General features: G+C 35.8%; 1 protein-coding gene across 2 annotated transcripts in view; it reads left to right on the top strand.

Moving 5' to 3' along the window:
- USP53 (ubiquitin specific peptidase 53) overlaps nucleotides 1-15666 on the top strand; it is a 38018-nt gene that overhangs the window by 15140 nt on the left and 7212 nt on the right. Inside the window, exons 5-16 of one of the 2 annotated variants that reach the window (XM_030481059.2) lie at nucleotides 746-880; nucleotides 1518-1631; nucleotides 1713-1795; nucleotides 2108-2213; nucleotides 3009-3155; nucleotides 3660-3809; nucleotides 4293-4464; nucleotides 5495-5644; nucleotides 6844-6987; nucleotides 7239-7968; nucleotides 9419-9460; nucleotides 10641-10714. In XM_030481059.2, coding sequence (XP_030336919.1) covers nucleotides 746-880; nucleotides 1518-1631; nucleotides 1713-1795; nucleotides 2108-2213; nucleotides 3009-3155; nucleotides 3660-3809; nucleotides 4293-4464; nucleotides 5495-5644; nucleotides 6844-6987; nucleotides 7239-7968; nucleotides 9419-9460; nucleotides 10641-10714 — 2047 coding nt within the window. The remainder of the gene's footprint in view (nucleotides 1-745; nucleotides 881-1517; nucleotides 1632-1712; nucleotides 1796-2107; nucleotides 2214-3008; nucleotides 3156-3659; nucleotides 3810-4292; nucleotides 4465-5494; nucleotides 5645-6843; nucleotides 6988-7238; nucleotides 7969-9418; nucleotides 9461-10640; nucleotides 10715-15666) is intronic. The other variant, XM_030481060.2, reaches the window with a different exon arrangement.

The following is a 15666-nucleotide window of genomic DNA, read 5'->3' as shown; positions in this document are numbered from 1 at the left end:
TCTTTTAACTTCCATTTTTTCGAAATCAACCTCCCTTATTTCCTAAATGATAAGGTCACTTGCATACATATCTCTGTCAAAAAGAGTGGTAGCAGCCAACTACCTCTTCTGGGAAATTAATTAAAAATCAAGTGCAATTTATTCTGATGTTCTGGATCTGCAGAAACTAACCTTTTCTGTTGTATTGTGTGCACTGGTTCAGCAGAGAGCTGAGCAAGGATTATAAGCGTTTCTATCTAATTTATGGGAGGTTTTTTGCATTTCCATAATTTAAATAAAGATACAATCCTGTCTGAAGTTGTTACATTATTTAATAAACGATGGGTGTTAAACTAATCTGAGTGGTATTACATTATACCCTTAGATATGCACACCATCTGTAAAGATGAGAAATGTATGCATGAACCACTATTCCAGAAACCACATTAAAAAAGCTGTATATTTACGGACCAGGGCTTGTGTTGCTTCTGGGGGTCAATTACTTGCACTTTTATATACTTCTATGTTGTCTTCCTATTGGATCTAAGTTAAGTTTGGTAGCATAACTTATTATAATGGAATAAGGACCAGAGCAAGGAACCTATGTAACTTTAAGATAAAACGGTAGTTTCTAAAGCTGCATAGGTTAATAAACATTTACAATATTTGCTGGTTAGGCATGCTGTGTACCAACTGGTGTATTTGTGTAGAACCACGATGTCTAGTCAAATGGCTACTAAAGCTAAGTAATCATATTTCCTCCTAGGCAATATTTTCACAATTTCAACACAGTCGAGAGAAAGCACTCCCATCAGATAATATGCGACATGCCCTGGCAGAAAGTTTTAAGGATGAACAGCGTTTCCAGCTTGGATTCATGGATGATGCAGCGGAATGCTTTGTAAGTCTTCTTTGTAATAGTTGAGCAGAATTACATTAGTTTTGTGGATGCCAAGCAGGCTTGGTTTTTTTGTAGCTCCAGGCTCACAGGTGGGATACAAGTAACACAATACTACAAACCTCCTTTATACCAGTTTAGGGGAATAGGCACATGAAGTAAGTGTCTGGTAATGTGGGATAGAGTAATCTTACATTTGCTCCATACTCCCTAACTCTCTTGGGCAGAGGGATATGTGAAATATGGTTACTACAGGAGGTCAGTGAGGATGATGAGCTCTCAGTCACTGCTAAAAGTTCTTGGATGGAGAGAAGGGTTATCTTTGAGGGAGCAGAGGCATCTATGGATTTGAATATATGGTCTGTTCCTCCAAATGTTCTTTCATCAGCTATTGAAATGCGCTCTGGAAGAACAGATGCATAACTGTTGTCTAATGCTGTTTTGTTAATGTTTGGAAACCTTGAGATGAAGAGAATTCTCATCCACTGGGCTGTGAATAGGAAGGGAATTAAATACACATTAAACTTAAAGGTGGGCTATTTGGAGCCAAGGGGAGTAGTTGGAGTATTAAACTGTAATGTTGCTCCTGTATTCTGACTTCATCAGTTGAGTTTATATTTACATTATTATTTCTATTTAGGAAAATATCCTTGAGAGGATCCATTTTCACTTAGTGCCAAACAGTGAAACAGATATGTGCACTTCAAAATCCTGTATTTCTCATCAGAAGTTTGCTATGACACTGTATGAACAGGTCAGACCTTTATTTGATTACTTTAACAAATAATTCGTTTCCACTGTCCTGAGTAAATAAAAGGTATTTTTATTTTTGTAGTGTGTATGTCGTAGTTGTGGAGCGTCATCAGACCCATTGCCTTTTACGGAATTCGTGCGTTACATTTCTACCACAGCCCTGTGGTAAGAGCTTTTATTCTTGTGTATCCTTTTTCTACGTACACCCTTTCAAGAATAAGCAAAGCATGCCAGAGAAATGCTGTAATGGTTAAAAATTAATGTGTGTTCCTTTGTTAAAATGTTTGAGAGATTGTCCAAAAGTAACATATGGATTTCAAAACCAAGATGTAGAGAGAACTTGACAAAAAGTATGTATTGCTACTGTTTTACCACTTTATCTTTCCTTTTTAGTCAAAAGATATAGTTGAGAATTGACTGAAATCTCTTAACTCTTAAGAAGGGATATCAACAGTTATTTCCATTTATTTTTTACAGTAATGAAGTAGAAAGAATGATGGAGAGGCATGAACGTCTCAAGCCAGAAATGTTTGCAGAACTGCTGCAGGCAGCGAATACTAGTGATGACTACAGAAATTGTCCTGTAAGTAGACAAAGATGTTGCATTACTTCAAGATACAAGGGACAACTTTCTAAGATGATAAATTGGACTAAAGTATTCCCCTAAAAGCAGGATTACCTGCGGCCACTTCTGCGCAGTTCAACTTCGGGGGGGGGGGGGGAAGCCCTTCAATTTATATTTTATTGCTCCAGTTACAGATAAACATCGTACGTAGGTGCAAGTGGCCTATTTAGATAGTTGAGTTATTAGGTCCATTCCATGTTTTATTCTTCATTTCACATTCAACCTGAGTAGTTGGAACAGGTATATCTTCATTAGTGAAGCTGCTTTAGTTCATATACACTGACAGCCCAACAACATTAATTTCTAATTGGAATAATTTTGTGCTTCTGTTGACAAAAGTAGACTCTTTTAGCTTATCCTATTTAATGTCTCTCTTGCATAAATACTGTTTATGCAAGTATGCAAGAAAAGAACACAAGAATGGATAGACTTAAGCTTGAATGATTAAATGGATGGGGAAAAAAAAAAGAGAAAATCTGATGGTGACTTAAATGTTGTAGGTTTCTGTTCTAAGGTTGTGACTGGACATAGAAGTTTAGCTGTAGTCTTCATCAGAGTGTATTTTTTATCGTGAATTTTATCCTTAAATTGTTAGAAACAAACAGCATGAATTGAGAAAAGTAGTTGCAGAGTTGTATTATTGCACTGGTTTTTGTCTAGTAACTCAACTTTGGACTTCCTTTTTTTTTTTTTTTTTTTTTTTTTTTTTAAATTTTTGTTTTTCCTCCCATCACGTTTGTTCCCTTTTTCTAGAGTAACTGTGGTCAAAAAATAAAAATCCGTCGTGTTCTTATGAATTGTCCTGAGATTGTCACAATTGGTTTAGTCTGGGATTCAGAACACTCTGACCTGACAGAAGAGGTTATGCGGAATCTGGCAACACAGCTTTATCTTCCTGGGGTATCTGATCTAAGACTTACTATTTGCTTATTCTAGATGTTTATTTTACATGTGTATTATATCAATGTAAATATATTAAATATATATGTATCTATTTTTTTAAAAAGCACAATTTAACTTAAAAATTTATGTCTACTTTCACCATTTTATAATGTGCTGTTTAATGTAGTTTCTGAGAGGATAAAGTCCAGTCAGAAGCATAGGTTTTGTGCCTAGGTACAACGATGAATGTAGATGAATTCCTAGTTGAAAATCTAGCAATATTATGTTCAGTTTGACATTTCTTGAATTATTCCAGAGCGTTATTGTTTTACCCTTTGAACTATGCAAAAATAAATATTAAAATAGATCTAATAAGTGCAAAAATCAGTATGTTACTAATGAAAAATTGTATAATGCAACAGTGTATTTGATACCAATTGTCATGCTGAAATGCCAGTAGTAGGTTTGGAAACTGAGGCTAAATGTTTTAGACATTTTAAAATATATAACCATTTTTTACAGCTGTTTTACAGAGTTACAGACGAAAATGCCAAAAATAGTGAACTTTTTCTTGTGGGAATGATTTGCTACACAAGCCGACATTACTGTGCCTTTGCCTTTCACACCAAGAGTTGCAAATGGGTATTGTTTGATGATGCAAATGTAAAAGAGGTAAATATTTGTTTTACTGCTACCCAATTTTGTGATCTTTACTTTTCTATAACGCATTCTTCTGACACCAAACTTGAAACAAGACAAATATCTTTAATAAAATTAACTTTTAGTTTTGTAAATGAGTTTCACAAATTTTAGAATTGACTTCACTGTTTTCCAGTTCTGCATTCCAAATGCCAAATATTTCAGAATATTAATGAATATACCTACCGTTAATTGTATTTGTGCTTCTTTTAATGAAAAAGAAGCCCTTATTACTGGCAGCAGTACTCATAGTGTTGATGTTGTGATTGTTAACCCAGGTAATACAGGTTCTAGCTTTTTGCTGCAATTTACATAAACTCTTGTGCCAAATGTTGAATCTTAATGTACCTTTGGAATTCGGCATTGGAATTGCTAATGAATTATTCTTTCCATAATTGGGTTCAATGACGTGGATAAAGTTTTGGGGGGTTGTTTTGTTTTTTGGGGTTTTTTTAGATTGGAACAAAATGGAAAGATGTGGTCTCCCGGTGCATTCGATGTCACTTTCAGCCACTGTTGCTGTTTTATGCTAACCCAGATGGCACAGCTGTATCTCCAGAAGATGCTCCAAAGCAGATTATTCACTGGTCTCAGTGTAAAGCAGCAGCAGGAAATGGGGAAGATTTGGGTAATTAAGATTTTTATTTTCAATTTTTTTTTTCCCCGATAGCAGTATTAACTATACTTCTGAAATGGGGACTATAAAGGAGAAGGTAATGGATTAGCTGCTTTGTTCGTAAATACTTCGATCACTAATTATCTAAAGGGTCTCAAAAGAAAAGAGATTAGTGTATATATTCAATATTAGAACTGTTTGGTTTGTGTCTGATAAGGGAATATAAATTGAGACTCACGGATAATGGGGAATAAAGAGTTGCTGTTGCAGATTGTTCATAGCTACTTTACATAATAAATTACATAATTCAGTAATTTCCGAAGAAAAATGTGTATTTGTGTATGCAGATGTTACATGTCTATTGATACATTTAGAATACCTTTAAAAACGCTATAAAAATAAATGCTATAAAAAGTAAAGCTTTGTACACATATGGAGATATATTTGGAGCATGTGTGTCTGTGTATATACACACACACAGAGCACAAGTCAACGTTGGGAAGAATCAGGAAAAACTGCAGGAAACTACTTCTCTCCAAGATTCATATAGCATAGGCCTCTATGTAAGAAACCATTCTGTTGGTTCTCTAGTTTGTACTGCTGCCTTGATGGGTTTTGTGGACTTTTTGTGGAATTTTTTTTTGGGTAGGGGGTGTTTGAACCCTCTGTGTGTGGTGGTGGGATTTTTTGGGAGGAAGGGTTTGTGTTTAGTTTTTCAATATTAAACATAACATAAAAGGCCAGTTGAATTTGACATGTTCCTCTTTACATAATAGCAATCGGACATAGACTGCTTCAGGGAAGAAAGAATTGAGGACCATATTTCACCATAGTCTACCACTATAAATACGGCAGCATATAAAGTACTGCAGAACCTTATTGCCTACCATATTGAAATGGGGTGTGGTTTTCTGGTGGGGGTTTTCTTTTGTTTGTTTTCTCTAATCCACATTTAAAAAGTCTTATTATTTTTTAATTTAGATATTGGTAACTTTGAATTAGAAACTCCTAATTTCTAAAAATAGATTATGTTATTTGATAGGACTTGAAAAACATTCCACTCCTAAATCAAACCAAATGAAAGAGAACGGAATCGGAGACCCCACTAATCAAAGGACTAATAAAAAACTTCAGCCAGATAATTCAGCATTCAGTAGAAACCATATTCAAGCTAGTGGTGGTAGAGGTCCAGGTATGTATTACCTACTCCCATCCCTGAAAAAAACCAAAATGTATTCTATTATGAAATACTTCAGTTGATAGCATTTCAGGTATGTGCTAGCCTCTGGACTAGAACTGTTTCTAAAGAAAGAATCCTATCACTGACTTGAATGAATCTTGGAATAGCAACTAGTGTTTAAGTCATATCTGCCATAGAATGTTAACTTTTGTTGAGAACTGTAAATGCAAAATTTTTTTTATTACCCCTCATTATTCCTGTACTGAAGTGGCTCTTGAGGCCATGATCCATTTTTCAATCATCGTCATGCCTTCCAATCATATTGCTCATTAAAAGGCACATTAGAAACTTAAAACTGATTGATCTTTTGGAGCGCATAGCCTGTGATCCACAAAACCACAGTATTTGGAGAACGCTGTTCCCCAGCAGTATTGTGATACGCAGTGTTATTTGTAGTCCTGTATATTAATGGACTTCACCTTATGTTTGGAAAGAAGAGTAAAATAGTGATCTTCTCTGATGAAAAGTATGTTCTATTTGTACATTAGACTTCCAAGCAAATGAAGCCATAAGAAGTCGTGAAGCGGTGACTTCTGCATTGCTTTTGTCAGAGTGCCTTTGCTCTGAACTCCCCATACTTTCTAGGCTGAGAGATTCTGCCTTCTCTTGAGATATTTCTCCTCCATCATTATTGTTGAATACCTAGATTTTTTGAAACAGAATGCTTTGAAATGGAATTATGGCTCAAAAATGGTCAGTATTTACCATTTCAGAAATGGAAGGATTTTTATTTCTTTTCATGAACAGTGGCTCCACTGTTTTAACAAAAGTAAACCTTCATGTTTAGAGAAGATTAAACTGGCATTCATTTTTTTAGTATAATTTCAATATAAGTCATAAAATTTGGTGTAAATAGCATATGCTTTGAGTGGTATATGCTTTGAGCATTCAGTTTTAGTAAGTAAGAGGTGTTTAAGACATGCTTGACATAATGCTGCTTTGGTTCCTTTCATTAGCTCCATTGGGTGAAGTCCTTAGAGATACCTACTTGTTTATACTATACATCTCATTTTCTTAATTTGTGTTATGTAATTAATTAGCCTTTTTAAGTAGTAGTAATATTAAAAACGTATGGTACATAAATGTATTGGTATGTTTTGATGATGAATGACTTTTTAGTAATGACCTTTGACAAAAAGTATTTTTTGCAGCTAAGTTAGGTTACAGCGATCAAAAGGACAGGCTAAAGGACATATCCAGAGAGTGTGCTCAGAAAGCTGCTGATATGAAAAACTTCTCATCTTTACGGAAAGATGCAGACAGAGGACCAAGAAAAGAGTCTGGGAGACAAAGAGGTACATTCTAAATATGACCAGAGAATCAATGGGTTAAATATCTTTAAGAATCGATACTATCTATGCAGATTTAAAAATAATCTCCTTGAAGAGAATACACCTGTAACATTAGAATTTCCCAATCTTTGGTATTCTAAAGCAAATGTACTGAATTTGTAGAGATAGAGAATAAACATAAGTACTATATCAACAGAAGTTAAAAATTAATGAGAACTTTAATGGAGCTTTTTTTTTTTTTTCCTTCTTATAAGATTTGATGGGGGAAGATCGTGCCAATGTTAAGTCGGGGTCTCCTCCAGTTGGAAATGGACTTAGACACTGTGCTGATCAGCGCATATACAGCAGCCAGGGAAGAGGCTCCTACAAGCATGAAAACGCACCTCACCAAGCAAAGCTTTCTGTACAGGTGATTGGATCAAATAAAACAGAAGCTTGTCCTGCTGGGGAGAAACCAGTGATAAGGACCCGGACTGATGGGGTCACTGGCTATGATACAGACACCAGCCAAGACTCTAGGGACAAAGGAAGTATCAGCAGCAGAAGCAGAAGTAAAGGTTGGAAACCTATGCGGGAGACGCTAAACGTAGACAGCATTTTCAGTGAGACTGAGAAAAAACAGCATAGCCCAAAGCACAAAGCAAATCTGAACACTAAATCTAAGCACGAAAAAGAGCGAAGCTTTAGCTATTGGCCAAAAGAGAACCAAATCCAGAAAGGTTTAATGACTATATATGAAGATGAAACAAAACAGGATACAGGAAGTCGAAGTTCACTGGATTCAGAGGGGAAAGGGAATGCTGAAAAAAGCAAAGGATTTACAGAGAGAAAAATCCATGGTGATAACTGGCAAAATCAGAAGACAGAATCTGGGTATGAAAGCAGTGATCATATCAGCAATGGATCTGCAAATCCAGACTCGCCTGTTATTGAAGGAATCAATCCGGCAGATGTCAAGAATGTTAAAGAAAGTGCTTCCTGCAGGTAACGCTAATGCTCTGAGAACTTATATAGATGGTGTTTACAGGTGAAGTTGTTCTAATGTTTGTGTTGTTTCAAAAAAAATCGAGATAACATGCTTTGGAACTTTGTATGCTTGAGGTCAGGTATGTAGAAAGCTAGCAATATACCTAGAAATAAGGGTGTGGGCAATTAAGTGATAAGTTTACCTTCACTCTGAGGCTGCAACATGAGATCCCTTTGGAAGGCACTGAGCCCCATTGTTACAGTGCTGAGCCAGAACTCCTAAGCCCTGATGAGGGGCAGGGTGTGTTAATTTGGAATGATTGCTACGCTTCTTTAGTTGCAAGGTTTTAGACTGTGTCCATCTGTAATGGAATACAAGTGTCTACATAAATGGTATCTTTAAGAGTTGTTGTACAGACAGGCCCCTGACAAGGAGGTGGGAATGGCAGTAGGTGAATCTGGTACAGTTACTAGTCATTGTTCTGAAATTCAGTTTTCTAGAACACCTCAGGTATATATATTCATCACTCGATAATTTATTCACCTGTTTGAAAGAAATCTTTGCAGAAAAGTGTAAAATTACTAAAACTGAACAAAAATGTAGTTAATAGCTAAATTCTATTAATCTTCTAAGAACTGATGTATGCTAGTGACAAGTATGTTGCCCAGAGACATTGTGGAGTGTCTGTCTGTGGGTGTACTCATAACCCAACAGGACATGGTCCTGCTGTAGTTGACCCTGCTTGAGTAAGGAGGGTTGGGCTAGATGATCTGTGGAAGTCGCTTCTAACTTAAATAATTATGTGGTGCTGTAAAATATGAAGTTATCAACCTTCCACATGCAGTTTTCTGTACTGGCTGTCTTATACTGCATGTGAAACTTAATTCCTACTACAAGCTACATATTCTTCTGTCAAATCTTATTTATATCCATAAAATGGAAAAGCACAGTTGTGAGACCAAACCTAGTCACACATGATTGCTAGATTTGAGCAAATTTTTGGACGTATATTTTCATTAGAAGTTATTAAAATAACTTTTAATGTGGTTAAAGAGAACAGCATATACCTGGAAATGAAAAGGTTCTGACTTCTCTAAGAAGAGATGCAAAATTTTAAACCAAACCAAAACAACCTTCTTTATCAAAATACAAATGACTTCTTGGAATTTTCAGAAAGATTTTATACTAGTGGTAATTAGAGTTGACTGGCAATACCCAGTAGCTCCCTTCTAACCTTTCATAGTGTGTCTTATAAAAACAGAAAATACAAGGGAATTACTTGAAAGTTCTTTTAGAAGGTGGAAAAAATTTTCAAGTGTTTTGTTTTCTGATAGGTTCTTTCCCAGTTCTTCCTTTTTCACTATTTATCTTGTTTTTCTGTCCTTTCAATAACAATAGTTTCTTCTGTTTTGTTTATCTTAATTGAAAAATTGACACTGTATCTTCCCTGCCTTACTTTTGGAGAAGGAAGGAACTGGCAGGGTGTTTGTCAGCTCCCTATCTGTATTGGTAATGCATGCTTTTTGCTTAACTAAACCAACGAGATATACTAAATCTGCTGATTTCCCTTTTTTTTTCCCCCCTCTCCTCTTGGATTTGCTGCTGTAATCTTCTAGTTCTCTTCCAGTTCGAGACAAAGTTTTAAAATTAAAACCTCCATGAATGAAAGACCCAAGTGGCAACTGCAAGAATGATGTTTGTTGTCACAACAAAGTATTAGTGAATTGCAGAATGTCAAACTAGGGAAATGGGCAAGATAGAATGCTAGCCAACAGGTTACACATACTTAGGATATTGACACTGATGAGATGTTGGCATTTTTAGGAAACTTGAGCTTGTCATAGTCAGATGCTGCTATATGTTTAACTCTGAAATATTCAGGGTATAAAACTATTGAAGCTGAAAAATGTATTTGTTTCAGATGCGGGTGATACTGATGGTAAATTTGAAACCATATAGTACCACACGGGTAATATTCTTTCACCACAATAAAGATGACTATTTTAGGTAAAACCTACAAATAAATTTGAATTTGAAATTGACCAGTGGTATCTGTTCTATTTGAAAATCACTAGAGAAAACGGCTATTCAAATAGTCACGCTTTGTTGGTGATCTCAGTTAATAAGCATTTTACGACATTGTTATGAAACTCTTTATTTTACTATAAGAAAAAGTGCAGTTGGTGGTTCTTTCTCACAGGTGACGCATCATTTTCCTGTTGTTGACAACTCTGGGAACCAGCTTTCTTTCTTAAGCAGGCTGATGTAATACTTGCATCAAGAAGATTTTCTTTTTAGGTGCTGTATATTGGGCATCCTGCTGTTGTACTCTAGAGTAAGGCTGGGATGAGTGGGTGTACAGTCTCCAGAATGAACTGGGAACACCAGCCTCGCACTGTATATTTTTTGTCTGTCCTTATTAACGTATTCAGGTCATGCTAAATTTCTCTGTATCAGCACAGCCCGTTAACAGGCGGCAATGGTGTTGAAGTATTAAAGGGCCACCCCTACTGTTCTACGTATCTTCTGTGAAGTGTGTATGTGTTAGTAAAAAATGTGACAATGATGATAACAAGAGTCAGTTTCACATAGGCAAAGTTTTTACGCATTTATGCACTCAAGGCAGTAAAGTTTGTGATCATACATCATTAATTTAAGCCTTCAAATTGAATGTATGCTTCTTTTACAGTGAACAGAACTTGCCAACCAGAAAACTTGACAATGTGTTACATTCGGTAACCCAGCAGAGAAGAAACTTCTGTGGTAAGGACTTTTAACTTGTATAAGGAATAAGAAGTTTTCTAAAAATAATTTAGATCTAACAAACTTTTAATACTAGCTTACTAATATCACACAAGAGATGGACAGGTTCCTGATCTGCCTTTTGGAGTTCATAATTTTTCTGCATAAGTTAATGTCAGATTTTGTTCTTATTCACGTTTTTAGCCTCTTCAGTGAGTTAAGACTGATGGATAAAGATGGAAAGTGTTCATATCCCATCTTGGGCCATTTTGGTGGAAATGTGATAGAGCAGCAATTCAATGACTATTACTTTTTTCAGGGGCATTTAAAGCATTCTGTTCCACAAAGCACCTTAATTTATTCAGTTTCTCTGCTTTCTTGCAGAGTAAATGTACAATGTAAATGGATTCCTAGCTATCTGCCATGATATATGGGTTTCCAAATAAAGGAGTTGGTTTTTTTCAGTGCCCCACCATCATGTAAAGAGAATTGTTAGTGCAGTGATGATAGCAGCAGTAGCAGTTCCCTGTGTAGGTGATAGGCCATCAGTAGGCATGGTGAGAGTTTACCTGTTCTTAGCATCTCTTTTCGGACAGCAGTGGCAGCGTTCACATGTGTGCTGGATCATGTAAAAATATGACATGCCTCCCAAACAGTTGTTTCACATGACCACTAGCACGAAAGTAACAGGCTGAGTGATTTATTTTTTTTTGGTAGCCCTTTGATCTGTTTTAAATAGAGTATTTTTGTGTGGAAAATATAAGTATCATTTTGGGAGGCTGTAGTTTCTTTATATAAATTGTTAGATAATCAGAATACAATGATGATTCTTGCCACAGTGGTCCTCTTTTGGTGTGTTTTGTTACAAAGCATTTTCTCTCTAGTTTGGTAGAACAGTTTGTCCTTCCTTGTGCGTGTCATGTACCGCTGCCTGCTCAGGAAGCGGCTGGTGCGTAACTGCTTCTGGCTGGTATAGGTTCTCTGTACAAAAAATGAAGACACTTATTCACCAGTGTTGGTGATTTTACTGAGGTCTGTAGTGACCTGACAAGGGGCAACAGTTTTAAACTGAAAGAGGGTAGATTTAGAATAGACATAGGGAAGGAATCTTTTATGGTGAGGGTGGTGAGGCATAGGGACAGCTCTAGAGAAGTTGCAGATGATCTGTCATTGGAAGTGTCAAGGTCAGGCTGGATGGGGATTTGAGCAAACCAGTGTAGTGGAAGGTGTCCCTGCCCACAGCAGCGGGGTTGGACTTGGATGATCCTCAAAGGTCCCTTCCAACCCAAACCCTTCTATCATTTGATGATTGTGAGGTTTTTGGATGACTCTATGCTGGTGTCAAACATGCAGTATAATTTATTTTCATTGGCCTTAATCGGTGCCTTTTTTTTTTTAATCCAATTGAAATTATTAAATGTAAATCTCATTTTTGTTGCTTATATTCTGCTTTTAGAACATATGTCTCAGTTTGTTTTGGTTTTGGCGTTGGGTGGGTTTTTTTTGGTCTTTTTTGGTGGGTTGTTTTTTTTTTTTGGTGGTTTTTTTTTAGCGAGCATGTTCCTTTCCTGCCTCCCAAACCAAAACAAACAAAGAACAACGACGATAGTAATTTTGTTCCCTCCCTGTGTTTTTCCCAAAAGCATTTCCATGAACTTTCTTGGTGAATACTAAGGAAGATTTTTTTATTTTTGTTTTTTTTAATGTCTGGGTGGACTGTGGTACCATTTGTTTTTCTTCAAGATATGAAGCAGTATCAGGAAGAAACACTTGTAATAAGGAAATCTACTTCCTTTTACATACTAATATGTCTGTTGGGTTTTTATAAAGTTGATAAATGCCTTGGCATATAAATATTATAGGTCAGCATGGGGCCAGCCAAAATCATTATCTACTGTTGCTGGAACAATGGAATGGGGTTTGTACAAAGAGGCGCAATAAATATTGGGCCACTTCCTCAGGAAATGTTTGATTTTTATAGATACCATACTTATTTGAAAAGAATGTATAATATAGAATCTTTTAAGACTTAAATTGGAGGGGGGCATGTCATACCACTCATCTCTTCTGGCATTATTGCGTTTATTTTTTGGTTGTAGAAAGAGAACTAATTTTATATTCATGGTTTTTGACAACAATGGCAAAAAAACCAAAACCCACAACAAAATTCATGTTGCAAAGATATAGTTTTGCATGGCATTTATTCTGCTTTAGTTCTGTACTATACTTATGATACCAGTGGGGAAAACCCCACACTTGGATAGCAAAAAGAAGGAAAAAAAAATGCATAAAGGACTCCATTGGAATGAAAAATGGGTTCAGACAATGTGTGAGCTTAGTAACGAGTAATCTCCAGGGACAACCATTTACTTTGCTTCAGTATACTTAAAGCTTTCAATATGCATTGTCCATTTTCTTTAAGAAAAAGTGTAGTGATTCCAGGTGATCCTTGGAGTTACCATAAAACATTGATGATAAGATCCCATCTATTCGGTTATTATAATTCAGTAATTAACTTTTGAATAGTTTTGTAACAAAATTGTATGTATTTAAATCAAATGTCAAGTTCTCACATGTGAACATATTTTGGAATGAAGTGATTAATGGACTGAAAAGATATCTGAAGAATTTGAAGAAATTTCACATGTATGTGAGGTTACAGGTTTATTTAGACTCAGGTTTTTTGTTGTCTGAATGTCAGGACACCTTTAGCAAGGACAATAGTAGTAGTCATTTACAGGTATCAGTTGTATTACCTTATGTTATGTATCTCTGAATATTATGAACAAAACATGAATTGGTAGGTTCCATCGCAGACGGATGCCCAGAAAATAAGAAAGAAATGCCTGGTCCTTTCTGAGAGAGAAACAGAATGTAAGAAATCTTCATTAGCCTCTCAGGGCAACTTGAAAAAATATCTCTGGCTGGGTTTTCTGCGTGGAAAAGTTTCTTACAGAAATAATGTTGTAATCCAAATTATGCTCACCATTTGTGTAATGATGCTTTATCGTTACATTGCTTTTAACTGGAGCTGAATAGAGCAGTTCAGCAGTTGAGGAATAAAACTTCTTGTTAGAGCATTATAAAGATAGTAACATTGGATCACACAGTGGTTATGCAGATCATATGGCTACTTCTTTCTCTGGTAGTAAATAGTAGACTGCAGTACTGAAACAAATGTCCTGCAAGGCCAATCCCTAATTTGTGTGATCGAATTTTCACACGGAAACTTGGATATTCAGTAAGCAGATATAACAGCTTCAATTTATATTAATGATGTAGTGTTTTTGAAGTTTGAACTTGATGAAACTGTTGAGGTTATTTTTTTCTTTGTTTATAAAGAACATGTGGCATAAACAGTGAGAGAGCAAAACTTTGAACCTCACATTCTTCAAGTCGAAGAAAGATGACTATAATTCTTGGAAGTTGGGAAGGGCTATAGAACTTTTAAATGGATTTTCAGAGCAATCTCTGTGCTAGTTACTGAGAATCATTTGCAGTCATGAAGTCATTTTAGCGGCTTTCATGACAACCCTCCCCAATTCCTAAGGCACAGAGGCCTTAATGAAATTGCCACTCAATAAAAGGCATTGCTTTCGGGAAGGTTAAGGGGGGAGGAGGGGGAATTAAATCCTAGAAGCCCTGTTTTCTAGATTCAACCTCCCTCCACCAAAGCTCAGAGCACTTCATTCTTGAGCTAACTTGTCAGTACAATAAGCTCTGTGATTAAAATTGGCCAAGTGCTTGTTGGCCTCCTATGTAAGATGCAGTATTAAAAGCTGCCTGTTCAGTGATCTCAAAAGAAGATATACTTGGAATCAGTGCTTTAAATTAAAACTGCTTCCCCTTGAAAATAAATGCAAAATTGTGTTTGTAATATTACAAACCCAGACTTTTTCCGGTTAATAATTATTCAGTTGAATAGCATGAGGCAACTCCAACTGAAATCTAGAAACATTCTGAAGCTCTGGTGAATATGTAAGGAAGAATCCAAATTGCCTTCATTTATTTGTCATTTCAGAAAACCCCACAAACAAGCAAAAATTCTGAAAAAGAAAACTCATCTGCTTAGGAAAACAATACTTTTATAGTAATGATTTAAAATAACGCAAGTATATCTAAGAAAATCTAGTTACTATCTTTATAGTGCAGTCAATGTATATGATCTGTTTGAAGAACTGAGTAGAGAATTAAAGCATGAAGCTACTTAATTTACGTAACATGAAACAGAAATAAATAAGTGCTTTTTGGAGTGTCTTTAAATGAGTAAAGATTTTGGTAAAAAAGTAAAAATAACCACCAAAAAAAAACCCCTGCAATGCAAGTTTCAAGATTCCCAAATGTAATTAAGCAGCCCATGAAGATTGAAATGGAAAGGACTCTCACATTTCTAATTCACTTCATTAATGTGAGAAGTTTACAATTTAAAATAGATGATGCAAAGGTTCAGGACTGTGTTTTAAAACGAAGAGCTGATGAACTTCTTGAGACAGGCAGATCAGAGTGAAGGGAGGGTGTTCCTTGTCAACTGTTGCTTCACTTCAAAACTTATTTAAACGCTCACGCACATGCAGATATGCACCACCCCACCCTGCAAAAAAACCCAAAAAAAACCCAAACAAGTGAAACTCTATTTTAATTTTCTCCAGATGTTTAAAGTCATGGAAAAAAAAAACAGTGATGAATATATAAGAAATGTTTTGCAACTGCATGTTGCTCCAAAAGAACAGTTTCTTGAACAGAAGGTGGTTTTTGGTTGTTTTTTTTCCCTAAAGACGGTCACTGTTTTGCTGGGGGTTTTTTTTGGTTTTTTTTCTTTTTGTTTTTTTTAAATAATATTCTATTCTGGACAAGTTATAATGTGTTTGTCTTCTTGACTGGGATTATGTTTCCACATTTCCAAAGCTTCCAGTAAGTTTGTCATGTCAACTGAACACAGAAAAATGTCTTGGTTCAGAGAGAGGAATTTGCCA

This window comes from Strigops habroptila, chromosome 3 (genome assembly GCF_004027225.2).
Source record: "Strigops habroptila isolate Jane chromosome 3, bStrHab1.2.pri, whole genome shotgun sequence".
Taxonomy (NCBI): domain Eukaryota; kingdom Metazoa; phylum Chordata; class Aves; order Psittaciformes; family Psittacidae; genus Strigops; species Strigops habroptila.
This window is presented reverse-complemented; position numbering and strand designations above follow the sequence as displayed.